Source organism: Cryptomeria japonica, chromosome 1 (assembly GCF_030272615.1).
Source record: "Cryptomeria japonica chromosome 1, Sugi_1.0, whole genome shotgun sequence".
Classification (NCBI taxonomy): Eukaryota; Viridiplantae; Streptophyta; class Pinopsida; order Cupressales; family Cupressaceae; genus Cryptomeria; species Cryptomeria japonica.
The window spans coordinates 697897341-697913404 of record NC_081405.1 but is presented as its reverse complement, the minus strand read 5'-3'; the positions used below and the strand labels follow the sequence as shown (position 1 = coordinate 697913404).

Here is a 16064-nt window from a genome sequence, read left to right as displayed (position 1 = left end):
TAGCTCAAAAGGTTTGCTGAAATCTGGTAATGTTAACACTGGACAAGAAGTCATCAACTCCTTAAATTTCTCAAAACACTCCTGTGCCTCAGGAGTCCACAAGAAAGCTCCCTTTCTCATCAAATCTGTCAAGGGTGCTACATGCCTAGAATATCCATCCACAAACCTCCTGTAGAAACCACATAATCCCAGAAAGCCCCTCAACTGTGTAAGGTTCACCGGTGAAGGCCACTCCACAATGGCACGAATCTTTTCAGGATCCATGCGTACGCCCTCTGCACTGATGATGTGACCCAAGTACAACAACTCTGTCATGCCCAAATCACACTTCGACTCCTTTGCATACAAGGACTCTCTGCCCAATATATCCAACACCGTGTCAAGGTGAACCAAGTGCTCCTCCCAAGATCTACTGTATACCAAGATATCATCGAAGAAGACAAGTACAAATTTCCTCAACTGAGGATGGAAAACCCGATTCATTGTTGCCTGAAAAGTAGCAGGTGCATTAGTTAGCCCAAATGGCATAACTACAAACTCAAAATGGCCACAATGATATCTAAAGGCTGTCTTCTCAATGTCCTGCTCTCTAACTCTGATCTGGTGATAACCCGATCTCAAATCTATCTTTGAGAAGAAGCAAGCTCCATGAAGCTCATCTATCAACTCATCGATCCTAGGAATGGGGTACCTGTTTTTAATTGTCTTCCTATTAAGCACCCTGTAATCAATGCACATCCTCAATGTCCCATCCTTCTTCTTCACTAAGACCACTGAAGAAGCGAAAGGAGACTTACTTGGTCTAATGTGGCCCATAGCTAGTAACTCCTTTACGGTTTTCTCAATTTCATCCTTCAACCTCTTCAGATGCCTGTAAGGTGTAATCATGATGGGTTTAGCCCCCTCCTCTAACTCAATGATGTGCTCAATACCCCTGTCTGGCGGTCTACCTGGTGGAATGTCACTGAAAACCTTAGAGTGTTTAACTCTAAGCTCCTGAATATCAGGAGGATATTCAATCTTCTGTTGTCCCTCCTGTGATGGCATCAACATGCACTCTGCTGCCCAAACTACCTGATCATGTCGAATCAATCTAGCCATCCTTCGGAAAGAAACCATCCTGAGATCACTGTCCCTGATTGCCTTAAGAATATGTGTCTTCCCATTCACTTTAAACCTCATCTCCATCTCCTTGAGGTTAAGAGTGAACTCCCCAATATCATGCAACCAACTCATCCCAAGGACTATATCAGTATCTCCCATAGGCAGAACATAGAAATCTGCCTTAAAGTCATAATTATTAACTTTCAATGGGAGTCTAGTGATCTTACGATCACATTTGAGGACATAGCCATCAACTACCCTCACTCTAATTCCCCCAAACTCCTCTATTTGTATGCCACGCTTCTCCACCATCCTAGCATCAATGAAATTATGAGTGACACCTGTATCAACCAAAGTTATAACTCGCTGTCCAGCAAGCACTCCTCTCATCCGGAATGACCCTTCCTGCCTGATACTTGTGAGACGAGCTTCCCTAAGTTGCCCATCTCCTTCCCCATCCTTGGACTCCATTTTAGACAAGTTTTCAGCCTTGTCTTCGTCTTTTTCACCATCTATTTCCTCTATATCAAACTGCTAATCTGAATTATCTGATTCCGTTTCCTCATAGTATGCCCACATAACTCTGTTAGCTTTGCCCTTTGGTCTAAGAGGACAATCATGGTTTGCATCATAGGGTCCCTTACAGTAGAAACATAATTTTTTCTTCCTCAAATCATTTAATGTTTCCCTGTCAAAAGGTGCTGGAGTTTTATCTTTAGAATCATTTTTAAAATCAGTCCTCTCTGGTTTTTTATAAAATGGTTTGTTATCCTTACTAGAAGATGCTCCTTTGGACTGAAATTTGTTTGTTGGGACTGCATGTTCCATACTTCTTGCCTTTTTCATAGCTTCCTGTAAAGAAATAGGATCAAATGCCTTTATCCAACCTCTCAGTGGTTCGGATAGGCCCTCAATGAAAAAGAACTATCAATCTACGCTCTGAAATGTTTGGCACCATGACTACCAACCGCTGAAATTCACCAATGAAATACTCCAAGTTGCCTGTTTGTTTCAGCTGTGCTAAGTCCCGGAAGTAAACCTCTGGATCTTTCTTGTCAAATCTTTCAACCAACCTATCCACGAAGTCCTGGTACTCTGTCACCTGATTATGCTGAAGTGTTACCATACCATGGTACCACCAATCATGTGCTACTCCCTCCAAATGCAAAGTGGCGTATTTGATAGCTTCAATCTCTGTCATTGGCCTCAATGCCAAAAATGTGTCAAGCTTATGAATCCAAGCTTGAGCTGTCATCTTACCACTCCCATCAAATGTAGGCATAGTAAGCTTGCCTGTAACCCTATTCAGCTCACTATTTTGACCTCTAGGCCTCCTATCCTGTCTGAGTGACCTGTAATGCTCTCTCCTCTGATTAACAAACCTCTCGAATGTCATCCTTTCTCGCACCTGTGGAGTCAATAAATCTCATTCGTCATTCGCAGCCATGAGGATATCTGCGAACATCTCCTCTCCTGGTTCTCCTATAGGTGCTACCTCAGGCTCATCTCTAATGAAGGTAGGACGTGTAGGCCTGTCTGCTGTCCTGGAATGAGTCCTTTGAGCTCTAGGTGACCCCACTGCACTCCTGTTATCCCCTTGCTCTTGATTCTGCCTGTCTTGTGGGTTCATGCGCTCAATCATGGTGGTGAGTGCCTGCAAGGCCTAAGCCATCTGCTGCCGTCCTGTAGCCATTGCTCTGAAAAAATCCCTTGTTTCTTGCTCCTCATTCCTATCGCCTCTGGGTGGGCTACCCCCTTGCCTGTCACCCATGGTGCCCGGCTGCCTGTCAAATTCTTGTTCCCTGTCAAACAAAGCTCGCCTGCGAGTGTAATATCTGTGAGAACCAACCTCAGGCGGCTGCAGGTGATTGCTAAACCCTCAGGATGGCAGGATTTAGCTCTGATACCAATGTAAGAACCCAACTTGGCTCTCCTCTGCTAACTGTTTCTTTTGAATGCAGTAGATTTGAATTTGTTTTGGTTTTTGAATGTTTATGGATTTTTTTTGTGTTTTTTTTTGGTAATAATGAGCAATGATACAATACTGAAATAAACTCCTATGCTTAAAATAATACTGAAACAATAATATTACTGCTGGAATTAATTTACGAGACTATCAAGGGAATGTTGTTCTGTTTTATGGCCAATATGCCTGGAAAACAAATTCATTACAATGTAAGATAAAAAACCTGATTTTTGCTGTCCCAGTAGTTGAAAAATCTGCAAACTGCAAATTTTAATTTTTTTGAAAAAAATACTGTTCACGCGGTACTGTAGCAGTCCGTACGGCGGCACTATTCATGCGGTACTGTTCACGATGTACTGTAGCGGTCCGTACGGCGGTACTGTAGCAATCCGTACCGTACTTGTTAATCACCAAAATTTCTTCAATAAATCTGCAATAATTTCTCGTGAATTTATTCTTCAATTCTGCGCAATTAGATGCAAATAAGACCTCTGAATGAAGTCTTCCTGAAACCAAATATCACTGAATATTTCATCAGCTCAGATGGTGAACATTGAAGCAACTACGTCCTCCAATGGTGGCTGAAAACCCTAGTCTCCAGAGCAAAACCCCTTTCAATTTCACAATGTCAAAATAAAATAGCCATCCTCTTCTTTCCAAACTCAACGCTATATATCCTTTTTGCAAGTCGTACCCTAATCCTCTTAATTACAATTTTGCTTGTAATTTCATTTAATTTCACTTTGGGTGTCAAAACGATTTTAATCATTAAATGGGCATTTAATTTTAATATTTCAATAGTCTGGCTCAGATAATTTAATTGAAAACATGGCCCCGTCTAATGATGAGTTGACCCTCAAGTTAAGTGATTATAATATAAAGTCACTTTATAACTTTATTATTAAATCACTTAATAATAAATGCTAAGTCATTCAAACTTGTCTAACTCCATGAATATTTTGAATTTAGCTATGCCGTCTGAAACTGGAGCTCTCACTAGTTGACCACCCATATGACCATGATGTCTGCTAAAAATAGCTGGGGTCCATCTCCAACTGCTAAAAATAGCCTGGCCAAGCAAAACTCATCATAAACAAACTCTGGCAACCTAGAAGTGTACTCTGCTCTGTCACCGGAAGATCTCCACGCCAAGGTGACCCTCTATCCAATCCTACTAGCCTACGAGGGTCTTTGATAGGCTAATCACAAGCTAGAGTGATGTCTCTAGCTAGAAGGGGACATCACAACTACTATGTTCCTGATTGAGAAGACCAAAGAACTTGAACCTGGATGGGAGACGACTCTTCTCACTGCTTTTGATCAAGTCCTTCACTTGAAAGAATGAATGAAGAATCTTCCTGAGATTCCCATTGCTGAGATTGAGGGAATTGTGTCTAGATTCATTGAATATGCTAAGAAAGAGCATAGGAAAGGGAACAAAATTCTAGATGAAAAGTTGTTATAGGATGATGTGGCAACTTAATTCCTATTGGTCTATGTCTCCTTGGTATTTGTGCCAATTCTTTATTGGCTATGGATTAGTAATGTTTATCTAAATGGGGACTTTTTTGTCACAAACCCTAATTAGGGTTTAGGTGTCAAAATCTCAGCCGTTGATCTTCTTTTGATCCGGGCCATTCATTGTATTTGAGGAGGCTATATATACCCTCACTCATTTCATTTTAAAGAGAGAGAGGTTAGAGAAGTTAGAGAAAAGAGAGAGAGCTTAGAGAGAAGAAAGTTAGAAAGTTATTGTTGTAGCAAGATTGAGTAGTGAAGAAAGAATTTTGAACAATTGTTGTCCATTTGGCTATGAGATCAATAAAATATTGAAGTTATGGTGTTTTATTGCAATACTTGTGGCTATCTTCATGATTGTTTATCTTCTTGAATCACTCTCAATTGAAATAGTATTTAAGTTTTAAGTTTGAAGGACGAATTGTTGTGCTTGATCTTTGATAAGATTCACATTCCAAACCACTAGCTTCTTACTGATTGTAAGAACGCCTTGTGTGGTCAACTGGAAACATTGAGATTGATTTAAAAAATCAATCATTTTTGGAAGTATTGATATGTATCTCTATGATAGTATCTATATCCTTGATGACTTGAAAATTATTAAATCCCCTTAGAAGATCGCATCAATTCCAGTAGAGTTGTAATTTCTTGGCGATACTGAAATTGGTAGAATCTTATCAGGTCTAGTCTTCATTGAGTCATTCTTAGGATTAGTTCAAGTATTCCTTCCTTGAAACCCTTATCTTTTGACATTTTTTGAAAATCCGTTAGTGTTAGCAAAATCCTGTTCCTGCATTTGGAAAGAAAGTAACGTGGACAAGCTTTCTCTGAAAGTACGTAAGGCCCCTTGAAGAAACAGTATACACAACAACCATTGGTGCTTATCCACACGTAGAGATCCTACAACAAAGAACCTTGAAGTCATCCCGATTGATCCTTTTTTGCAACATCTTCAGCATTCGGAGACTTTATTCAAGAGAGGATAAGATACCTCTGGGTATTTTATTCTGTGTTTGGTCGTGTACAAAATACACATCAACACTACCTTGCCATTCAAGTTTACAAAAATGACATCTCCAAAGCCTAGGGCACCCCATTGCCACCCCATTGCCACAATTTTTGCTTCTAATTCCGTTGCAAATCATCTTAAGGGGACTCCTTATCAAAGTGACCCTTTGTAAATTCTTCTAATAACTTGGAAAGGCAATTAAATGCAGCATTCCCAATAGAACTAGTTGCCTCACCCCATTGACTCCCCACAACCCCCATAGGCTCTACCTCTCACCAATTGTCATCATCACTCATGCTATGAGAAGTAAAACTCGTGAAATTTATGATTACAGTACACATGTCATAGATTCATAGTCTTTAAATTATGCACAAGCTTAAGACACAAGGATTTTGTTTTTGTTTTTCTTACTTCATGTCCCTTGAAGCATAAAAGCAGAGAATACACAAAAATGGGAATCCTTGATCTTCTGTTAGTGTTTTATAGCTGCAGGAGGTATTTCTAGAAGCAAGTCAGCCTATTGCAAATTATTATTTTATATTTATAAGGGCCAACCCAAGATGAAAAGTCACCTAGGTTCTTGAATGAGGTCAACTCTTGTGAAGAGTCGCCTTGCTTGAAAAAAGGCACCTTACTTTGTATATATAGAAGGTGATGATTTTTTCATTTTGATCAATCAATTTAATAGAAGAGATATATTCTTGGCTGGGTTTTTCTCCCTCAAGGAGGGTTTTCCCAGGATATGTGGTGTGTTCTATTTTGTTTATGTATTGTACTTGTTGTGTTACAGTGTTAATCAATTCTGTATTTTTATTTATTTCACATCTGATCATAAAAACAACATGGTATCAGAGCTAGGTTTAAGACAAGACCAGATCAGATATGTGTAAGCAATAGAAGTCAGCATCCTTGGAGATATTTGCCTCCCTTGGAGATTTGAATGGATTTCCTGGCACTATTCTTATTGAACATTAGAATGTGGAGTGTATGATATATTCATAGATTACGGCTTGACAAAGATTTCGGTTTCTGTGAAAGACAGTCTCAAAATGTCTTCTTCGCCACAGTAGGGGAGTCGCAGCTATAGAGGAAGAGGCCAATCTGTGATCTTGCCAAAGGGGATGGAATTATGTTGCCCGATATATGGTGTTGCTATTAAAATACAAGAAGTGCGATAATGGGACTTTATGGTGGCACCGCTTCATGCACCATTTGCAAGCAAATTGGATGTCTTCCAACAATCTGTAAGTAGCGAAATCATAAGAAATAGTGATCAATATGAAGACCGACTTTATAATATCAAGATCAGCAATTTGTTGAAGACAAACAACAATTAATATGGTGGCCAACTTCATCATATTTGTCAGATAAAGAGCAGTGATTACACAAGTTAAATACAGTGACTTTATTAAGGATCAAGTTTGTTTGACTAAAGACAGTGACTATGTATTGCAGCGACTACACTACTCAGTAAGCTAATAGAATGGACATCGACTTCAATTTGTTAATAGGCAAACAATTCATTATTGAAGAGGTGTGATTCACTAACAGCAAATGGAGCGATTTGCATATACATAACTAAACGCAGCAAGTAATGAAAGTTAGTAATCAAATGGCGTGAATAATACTTGATGAAATTATGCGACTCCATCAGAATGGTGCAACTTTAGTGTTTTATTAGACAATAAAACATAATCATTGTTTGTGAGGAAGATCGACTTTGTCAAATTAACAAAGTTCATAAGTTGTATAAAGGTTGCTTCATTTTAGAAGGTTGTCATGATTGGAGAAGGCACTTCATATACCAAAGGGTATGTCTCTTAGAAAGCGTCACACTCCTTTCAGACAAATGAAGAAGATATAAAAGGGGAGATTCAAATCATAGTTTGATATGTGAAATGAGTGCAAGTGTGTAGAGTGTGTTGAATGAAAATAATACAAATCTGATTGAAGTTATGGCAGGCCTATGGTGTGAGGCGAATTGATTGTCCAATTCAGCGAAGTCTATCATAGACTCAGTGATTCAAATTTACCACTGCTGGTCATACCGAATTCTTACACAGTGAAGAGCGATCCTAATTATGAAGTTACAACGAACCCTGTCCTTGAATAAGTTCGACTTTGATTGAGATTATAGCAGGGATATTTTGTGAGGCGAACTTGTTATAGCAAATCAATCATCTTTTACAGCAAGCTTAGCAAATCTTAACTTCGATCAGACATGGTCATTATCATCGATTGAGAACTTCAGCGAATTCACCTCTAAAGGGAATGCAATTTCAGCTTAAGATTGATCCAAGGGTATTCAATGTATTGAATCAAGCAAACTCTAGGAAAGATCATCGAATTTATATCAGACAACACCAGCAATTGATTGGAAAAGCATATCCATTCGAAAGGAAAGCAATTTGATTCAAGTGAACAAACAGATTAATAAAATCAGTGTATTTTTGAAGTGTTTACAAGTCTGAAATGAGGTAGACCATGGTCTAAGTGCAGCATATAAGGAGAAATCACTTAACAGCTGAGAAGAAACTGCAAGACAAGCTCCTGACTGCATCTGTAGAATGTACCAACTATAAAGAGACAAGTATTTCTTGTTTGTACCTTTGACTAATGATCATGAATTTTACGAGTCATAAAATTCATACAATAACATTGGTAATAGTGAATCATGTATGCTTCCAGCATTGGTCTATTTCTTTCTCTTCAGATAGTTTAATTCTATGAACTATTAGTAATCTCTCTCTAAAATGCTTCCAGGACGGATCGAGGAGCAAAAGGATGATGAGAGATCGCATTCAAGGGAGAAAGAGCTTGATGCATCTTGTGAGGAAGTCACGCAGGCTAAATAATGGAGACACAGCTTGCTGCCATGGGACTGAGTTGGTGGCACATAACTGGAGACATCTCTCGAAGAGGAAGAACCTATTCAGATTGTCATTGTGATCAGTTTACTCAAAGAGGAGGAATTAACATTCAGAGGGAGTCTGACAAACCAATAGAGGCAACCTTGGACAAGGACGTCAGGAGGTTGGTGCAAGAACTTGGAGCTTTCGAGGGAGTCACATTATCATTTGTTATTGCATTTTTCTCTAAGACGGAGAAATTTGAGGTGAAAGCCCTTGTTAATGCATTTTTCTCTTAGACAGAGAAAGTTGAGGTGAAAGCCCTTGTTAATGCATTTTTTCTCTGAGACGGAGAAATTTGAGGTGAAAGCCCTTGTTAATGCATTTTTTCTCTGAGACAGAGAAATTTGAGGTGAAAGCCCTTGTCCATCTCTGAGACGAAGATGTGGTTCTATCCACCCTCTGAGAGTAGCCATGGTGGATGTCAAGTTGAGAAACTCCATGACAACATCACGTTGAGAGACTCTGTGATGAATCCTTTGTATTTGTGTTTTTCCACACATGGGAGTAGCCATGGTGGATGTCATGTTGAGTGACTCCATGACATCATGTTGAGTGACTCTGTGATGGGCACTTGTGCACATATTCCTTTCCACACATGGGAGTAGCCATGGTGGACGTCATGTTGAGTGACTCCATGACGATGTGTTTCTTTCCACAAATGGGAGTAGCCATTATGGGCATCACGTTGAGAGACTCCGTGATGAACCTTTGTACATCTCTGAGACTGAGATGTCTCTTTTCCACAAATGGGTGTAGCCATTGTAGGCATCATGTTGAGACTCCATGACGAGGATATTTGAAAATAACTCCCTAGCTAAGAGGGAGTGTTAGTGTTTTATAGCTGTAGGAGGTATTTCTAGAAGCAAGTCAGCGTATTGCAAATTATTATTTTATATTTATAAGGGCCAACTCAAGATGAAAAGTCACCTTGGTTCTTGAATGAGGCCAACTCTTGTGAAGAGTCGCCTTGCTTGAGAAAAGGCACCTCATTTCATTTTGATCAATCAATTTAATAGAAGAGATATATTCTTGGTTGGGTTTTCCTCCCTCAAGAAGGAGGGTTTTCCCAGGATATGTGGTGTGTTCTATTTTGTTCATGTGTTGTACTTGCTGTGTTAAAGTGTTTATCAATTCTGTATTTCTGTTTATTTCACATCTGATCATAAAAACATCTTCAATTTCATCAAACAAGGTTTCCACTTTTGTGTTACCTCAAACCAAACAATAGAACAAAGTAGAGATGAAATGTTAACTTTAAAATATTCTACAATTCCCAAAATATGTTTTTCTTTGCATTTTTTACACTAGCTTTTATTGTTTTCAATTTGCAAATTTAAGTAACATTAACCAAACTGAATTTTTTTCATTTGAATAAATAAATTCTCTTGCAATAATAGACCTTCATTAGCTAAATCCTATTTGCAGAAAAAACAAGCGAAGATACAATATAAAAATTTATTTATTGAAGCTTCCTTTTACAAAATGTTTCTATAACCAAAAGTAAAGAATTATTAAGTGCGATCACATTTCACTAGAGTAGCCAAAAAGAGGTTTCAAAATCCACTATGCCCTTTAACTAAATAAGCTTAGGATCAAAAGAGTCTTCTAGTAAATACCTTGGTGTAGTAGAAGGCATCTTGCAATTCTTGTACAATGTCTTTCATGCGTTCCCCTTGCACTAGTATATCTTCCAAAATATCATGTGGAATCTGCACATTGTTCAATATGAAATTCACTATTGGATTGACAGATAAAAACATCCAGCTTACACAAACTTCTTCATTTCTCCTCAAAGATTTATAGTCCCAATCACACCATGCAAGCAAATACAAATCATTTTAGCATATGAAAGCTTAGTAAATTTAAGTGCAGGGACATAGCAACCTCAGTTCTCTTAAAATGTGGTAGTAACATTTTGCTTAGTGTCCTGATATTTGAAAGAGGTCCATAAATCTGTTAACAAATAAATGTAAGGCCATAATCAAAACACCACTATTTAAGAAAATGACTCAAAAAAGACAAACATTAAACCCTTAAATGAAAGGGAACAACTTACTTCTTCCATGAGGTTACTCATTCTTATACCCTTCTGCCAAGATGTATGCTGGAGTAGTAATGCTCTCTGTCAAACAGAAAAAAACACTAATTAAATTTAATCAATAGGATTCATATATTTGAAGTGGCTTAAAATCAGAGTTGGATGGTCTAAAAATAAAATTAGGACCACAGTTAAGGGGAAAATACATTTACAGTCTCATCAAACCAAAGAAACGGGACTCAAACTCGGCTCGGACTTGGCGAGGCCAACTCGACTCAGGACTCGGACTCGGGAGTCAAAACTTGGCTAAGACTTGGCTGGACTTGGCAAAGTGAAAAACTCAAGAAATTTAGAGATTTTTAAAGATTTAAAACTTGTTTCATGCACCCTTTGTTAAATACACCTTAAAGACACAATAACATCATCAAATAGAAGATAATTTGATTACATACACAAGTATACATCAATCACATAAGCATAAACGCAAATTGTAGCTGAAGGAAATAACAAACATAAATATATAAATATTGTCAAATGTATACAATATTACAAAACTGATGGAATAAAAAATCCATGTCATCATATGATCAAATGAGATGCAAACTCTTCCTTTCCAACTCTTGATGCACCAAATGAAAGTATATGTTGTTATATGGAATTGGAGCCTAATTAGACTCGGAGGTTAAAATTTCCCTACTATTATCAGTGCAATTTCCCCCTAATTTTACGATGGAGGTTTGGGGGCAACGCCCCCAAGTTGGGGTCAAGGGGCAACGCCCCTTGTGGGGTCCAGGGGCAGCGCCCCTAACACACTCTCTGTCGCAATCCAGGGCGGGGTTGAGGGGCAGCGCCCCGCGAGGCAAAAAGACTTATTATTTTATAGAGGCGTTGGGTGTTATTTTTCTATTGTTTCTCCTCACAACTCACCTTTCTCCTCCTATTTTGCCAAATGAATGAAATGAAGTTCACTTTTAGGCTCAAAGTATAATATAAACCAAAAAAAATCAATTCAAAACATATTAGAAGTTGTGTTTTTTTTTAATTAAAATTACATGCCGCCAGCCAAGTTTGGGAGTTGCGACTCGCAAACTCGGCGATTTTGGGCGATTTTTTTACCCAGACTCGTCCGAGTCCGAGTCCGAGCCCACTGGACTCAACGAGCATGACTCAACTCAGAAATCGCCCAAACTCGGCAATTTTGGGCAATTCTCGTTTCTCCGCATCAAACCAATTAGCCTATCAAAGCAAAACAAAAGTAAATTAGAGGTTATCTTTCCCAAGTAACAATTGGAGATTCCATGAATCTTCTATGTAAAGGGTTTCAGGGCCCCTTCAAAACCTGTTTTTGCCTTAATCCAAAACAATTGGAGATTCCATGTAACCAAAGGCAATGAATCTATACAAATATAAGTCAGATTCAGTTGATATGTTTAGATTGGCGATCTTCAAATCAATAAATTCTTTCAATTTTTTCTTACTGCTGTTGTATGCATGAAATTGAACGGGCACATGCATATTGAGGCACACTTCCAAAGTCATATATGTTTGTATTTATATATATTCATCTCTCTCTATACACACGTGGTGCTTCCACACTGCATATAAAAAACTGTGGAACACAGCAAAAGACATGCAGGTATCTACAACAAAGATTGACATTACCATTACCCTTTTTTAAGGAAATATACTGAAAACTGATTCAACAGACAAAAGGAAGCCACCTATTGGCAGAATAATTAAATTAACTTTATTGGTGCTTCTGAAAGTATCTTAAACCTGCAGAAAAGAGGGGTTATACTTAGGAATAGCAAAAGTTTGTCTTTAGGGTTGGCTTGGGAATAAACATCAAACAATGTGGCTAAAGTAAAAAGGAAAGAAAAATAATAATATATTAACGTCCACAGATGATCAAAAATAGATCAACAGAACTGAAACTTACATCATGTACAATAGCAAAGGAGGAGGGCAGAAAAAGGTAAAAAGAACAAACACAACACAAAGGGAGGCTAACCAAAAAAACAGAAAATCACCAAGCACGTACAATAAAAACTTGGGGAACAGAAGACAACCATCCAAGTGAGCAACTGAAATCCTCAAGTGTCTGTCCCAAGATGAGTTGGAGGAACCAACAAAATACCCATTGATCACAATAGAAGTACCAATGCAGAGTTTGAAAATGCTTGCCAAGGACAGTTGAAAACTGAGGAGGCCAGGCAGGGAAACCTTAGAAGCTAGCTGATATCAAATAGAAACCACCCCCCTTCCCCCCTCCCCAAACACATTCAAGAACAAAGAATGGCAGGTAGGGAGTAAAAAACACGTAATGTGAGCCTGATAGTGAGACCATGAAACAGATGTGCAAGAGCGCCCTCAGCACCAAGATGATGTAGAGCCACAACCACTCGAGCAAAAGCTGGATGCCAGTGAGCCCCAGCCATATTAGAACACAAGGAAAAGAAATACCAATACCTCAAAATTCGTATTTCTTTTGAATTGCTCTAACATAAAATGAACTTATAATGGAATGATTTTCTTTGCTTAGCTCTGCCTTCTGGAAAAGAGAGGCTTAAAAATAGCAAATTCAGAGATTATTGGAACAATGTTTTTCTACAATATTCAATTCAGTTATCATTTTATAGGCATTGACTCAGAAATTTTGATAAACCTACTCACTTATTAGCCAATTCTAGAGTTATTCTTTGAAACAATAATGACGTCGCAAAACCTTTCATCGGCCGGCTGGGGAGATAGATGGCTGCACAGTGGTGTTTACGATCAAATGGTGTATACATTTCCCATTCCCTCAATTTCAAGTCGAACTTCAGAACCAAGCGCACCCAAACGTGTACCGAACCGGTACCCAAATACCCGGATCCAATGCGAACCAGACCTAGTGTGAACCGGATCTGGATCCAGCCAAGTAGCTAGCGAACCCAGTAACTTAGTCAAAACATAATAATAATACAATGTATGTTGACTACACCATCCCCCTCAAAAGAAAAAGTTGTCTTCGAGACAACAAGGGTGTAAAATTCCCTACTAGCCTTTATCCAAAATTATCGCCCCTCTAATAATTTTCTTGGTAGTATGATGCATAGTTTCAGATTTGAAAGCATAATGATATTGGATTGATGTGTTTTTAAGAAGTTTTCTTTACTCAGAAATGAAAGGAAACATACATTGATTGAACAATAAAGATTTGTATTTGCACATAAACTGAAATGACAATGATCTTAAAATGCAATAGCTGATATAAGGTTACAAGAACAGAGATACAAATATCTGACCTTTCATTGCATGTACCAATCTGCAAAATAATATTGTAGTGCTCAGAATCATATAGCAGCCATTTTACATTACATATATCAGTCTAAAATTGGTATTGCAGTGCTCAGAAATACACAGCAGGATCTGAAGTATGCATTGAATCCTCAATATTGCTCGGACTTAGTGCCACATCCAGGTATGAGACACAGGCAGCCATACATCCTTTAGAAAAAGACCCCACAACCAGCATTAAAGAGTGCCAAATCTGTTACAAAGGAGATAAGCGGCTAGAATGGAGAGCCCTTCCTTCTTCGACCCTTCAGTTTGACTTCCACATCCAGCATAAATATGGAGATTGTTTACTGCATTATCTGATAAATTGAATACATTAATTAATAATAAAGATGACAATGCATACTAGATACAAGTGTAAAATATGTCTTTATTTGCACATGAAATTATTGCAAAAGAAGACCAGAGATGATCAGCCAAGGACCGGAGTTGAACCAATTAGATCATACTACTTTCCTTGACGATACACAATATATTTAAAGGACTCGATGGTTGCCAAGAGGAACACAACCATCAACCTATCAGCTCTTATAACTATCTGATGCCAACAAACACTTAATATGAACAACTAATACATAGTCGAATAACCAATATTATCGAACAAGACATTGTACACCGACTACATCATCCCCCCAAAAGAAAAAGTCCTCTTCCAGACTACAAACATCAAGTAACATGAGGGAAGACTAATAATGATAGTGTAGACTATAAATTGTACTTTGCAAACTCAAACTTGGGCTGTGCTTCAAAAATCAAATGAGTGCAATGGGGGTTTGTGGGCAACGCACATCATTTGTATGATGGTTGATTGTTGTGCGATGCATTGTATGTGCCTGACGATGTAATTAGGCCATACTTGGTAAAGAAGGGTCATTGTGTACAATACAATGAAATGAAATGTTGATCATACGACGTGTGAATGTGAGGACAAAAGGCAAAAAGGAGCAACAACCATTGTACGGTGAGTACCCAATGCTATACGTTGCAAGTGATGAAACAATTGTTGTACAATGAGCAACCAATGTCGTATGATGGTTTCAATGCCCAATTTTTTCGTCCTCTACTGGAGTGGAGTATTGGTTGTACGGTGGGTAGTGTTGGTCCAATGGCGAGTTTAGGGAGATATACGTTGCTACACAGAGTTCGTCATACACTTATGAGGGGTACCAACAAATGTTGTATGATGTGCCCACAGTGTATGATTAAGAATTTTTTATGCCACCAGACAATCTGCCAAATGATGTCATGAGACCATACAACGAGAAACAACAATCATACATTGTTAGTGTAAAGTTGAGGGTGTCCTGCGATGATAAATAGCAGCATACATTGTTCTCCAAATAACAATTTGGATAATCGAGCACCTTTGTTGTCCCATGATTAATTGCCAATAATCTTTAAGTGTTCCCTTCGACTATGCGGCTAACCAAAGTTTATAATCGGCCGTTTATTATTTTCTCCTTCAATTGCTGAATAATATTTTTGCCTCTTCTTTTCCACTGTTTCTTTATTTTCTAAGTTTCTTTGTCCTTTTCTATAAAACAAATTGTGAAATTGATTTTGACTTGACCAATATTTGTATGCTCCACATTAAATATTTTTCTCTTAGTACTTTGAGATGTATCATCCGCAACTTTAAATACCTTTGTTGTAGTTTTCTTCTTTTGCAAACCATGGACTATATTTCGTACACAAATTGTCTGACTTTGTAAAATCATTTTTCATCAATTGCTCTTCAATAAGAATCATAGCTTCAAGAAAATTACATGTTGACAAAAATACCTCATAGTCCTCCATTTGCCAATGAAATGGACCACAAAGAGAATTTGTTTCATTGTTCGAGCATGACTATAATTCAAAAATTCCTTCGTTGCTTAGTCCCATCAGACCTTGATTCTTCTCCACAATTTGAATCTGACAAATTCAAGGAAGTTACTTCCTCATAGACGGCTTGATTCTTTAAATTAATTACATACTTCTGACCCTTATTTTCAAACAAGATTGTATTCCTTTTCCAGTTGTGATTGGCTTTGGCTGCTACCAGCCATCCTCTCCTCAATAATGCAACGTATGCTTTCTTCTGCAATGGGATGACCATGAAATTAAGGAGGAATTCTTGGGTCCCAATTGTTACCCTCTACGCCATCAATGTCCCCAACGGTTTGATTCCATGTTGGT

At 38.2% G+C, this 16064-nt stretch overlaps 1 protein-coding gene across 1 annotated transcript in view; it reads right to left on the bottom strand.

Annotated features, from left to right (window-relative positions):
* The window catches only part of LOC131044638 (chloroplast sensor kinase, chloroplastic), an 81434-nt gene that overhangs the window by 25400 nt on the left and 39970 nt on the right, over positions 1-16064 (bottom strand). Inside the window, exons 4-6 of the mRNA XM_057978001.2 lie at positions 10566-10631; positions 10394-10462; positions 10126-10218 (exon numbers count right to left, since the gene is read on the bottom strand). Of these exons, the coding sequence (XP_057833984.1) occupies positions 10126-10218; positions 10394-10462; positions 10566-10631 (228 nt within the window). The remainder of the gene's footprint in view (positions 1-10125; positions 10219-10393; positions 10463-10565; positions 10632-16064) is intronic.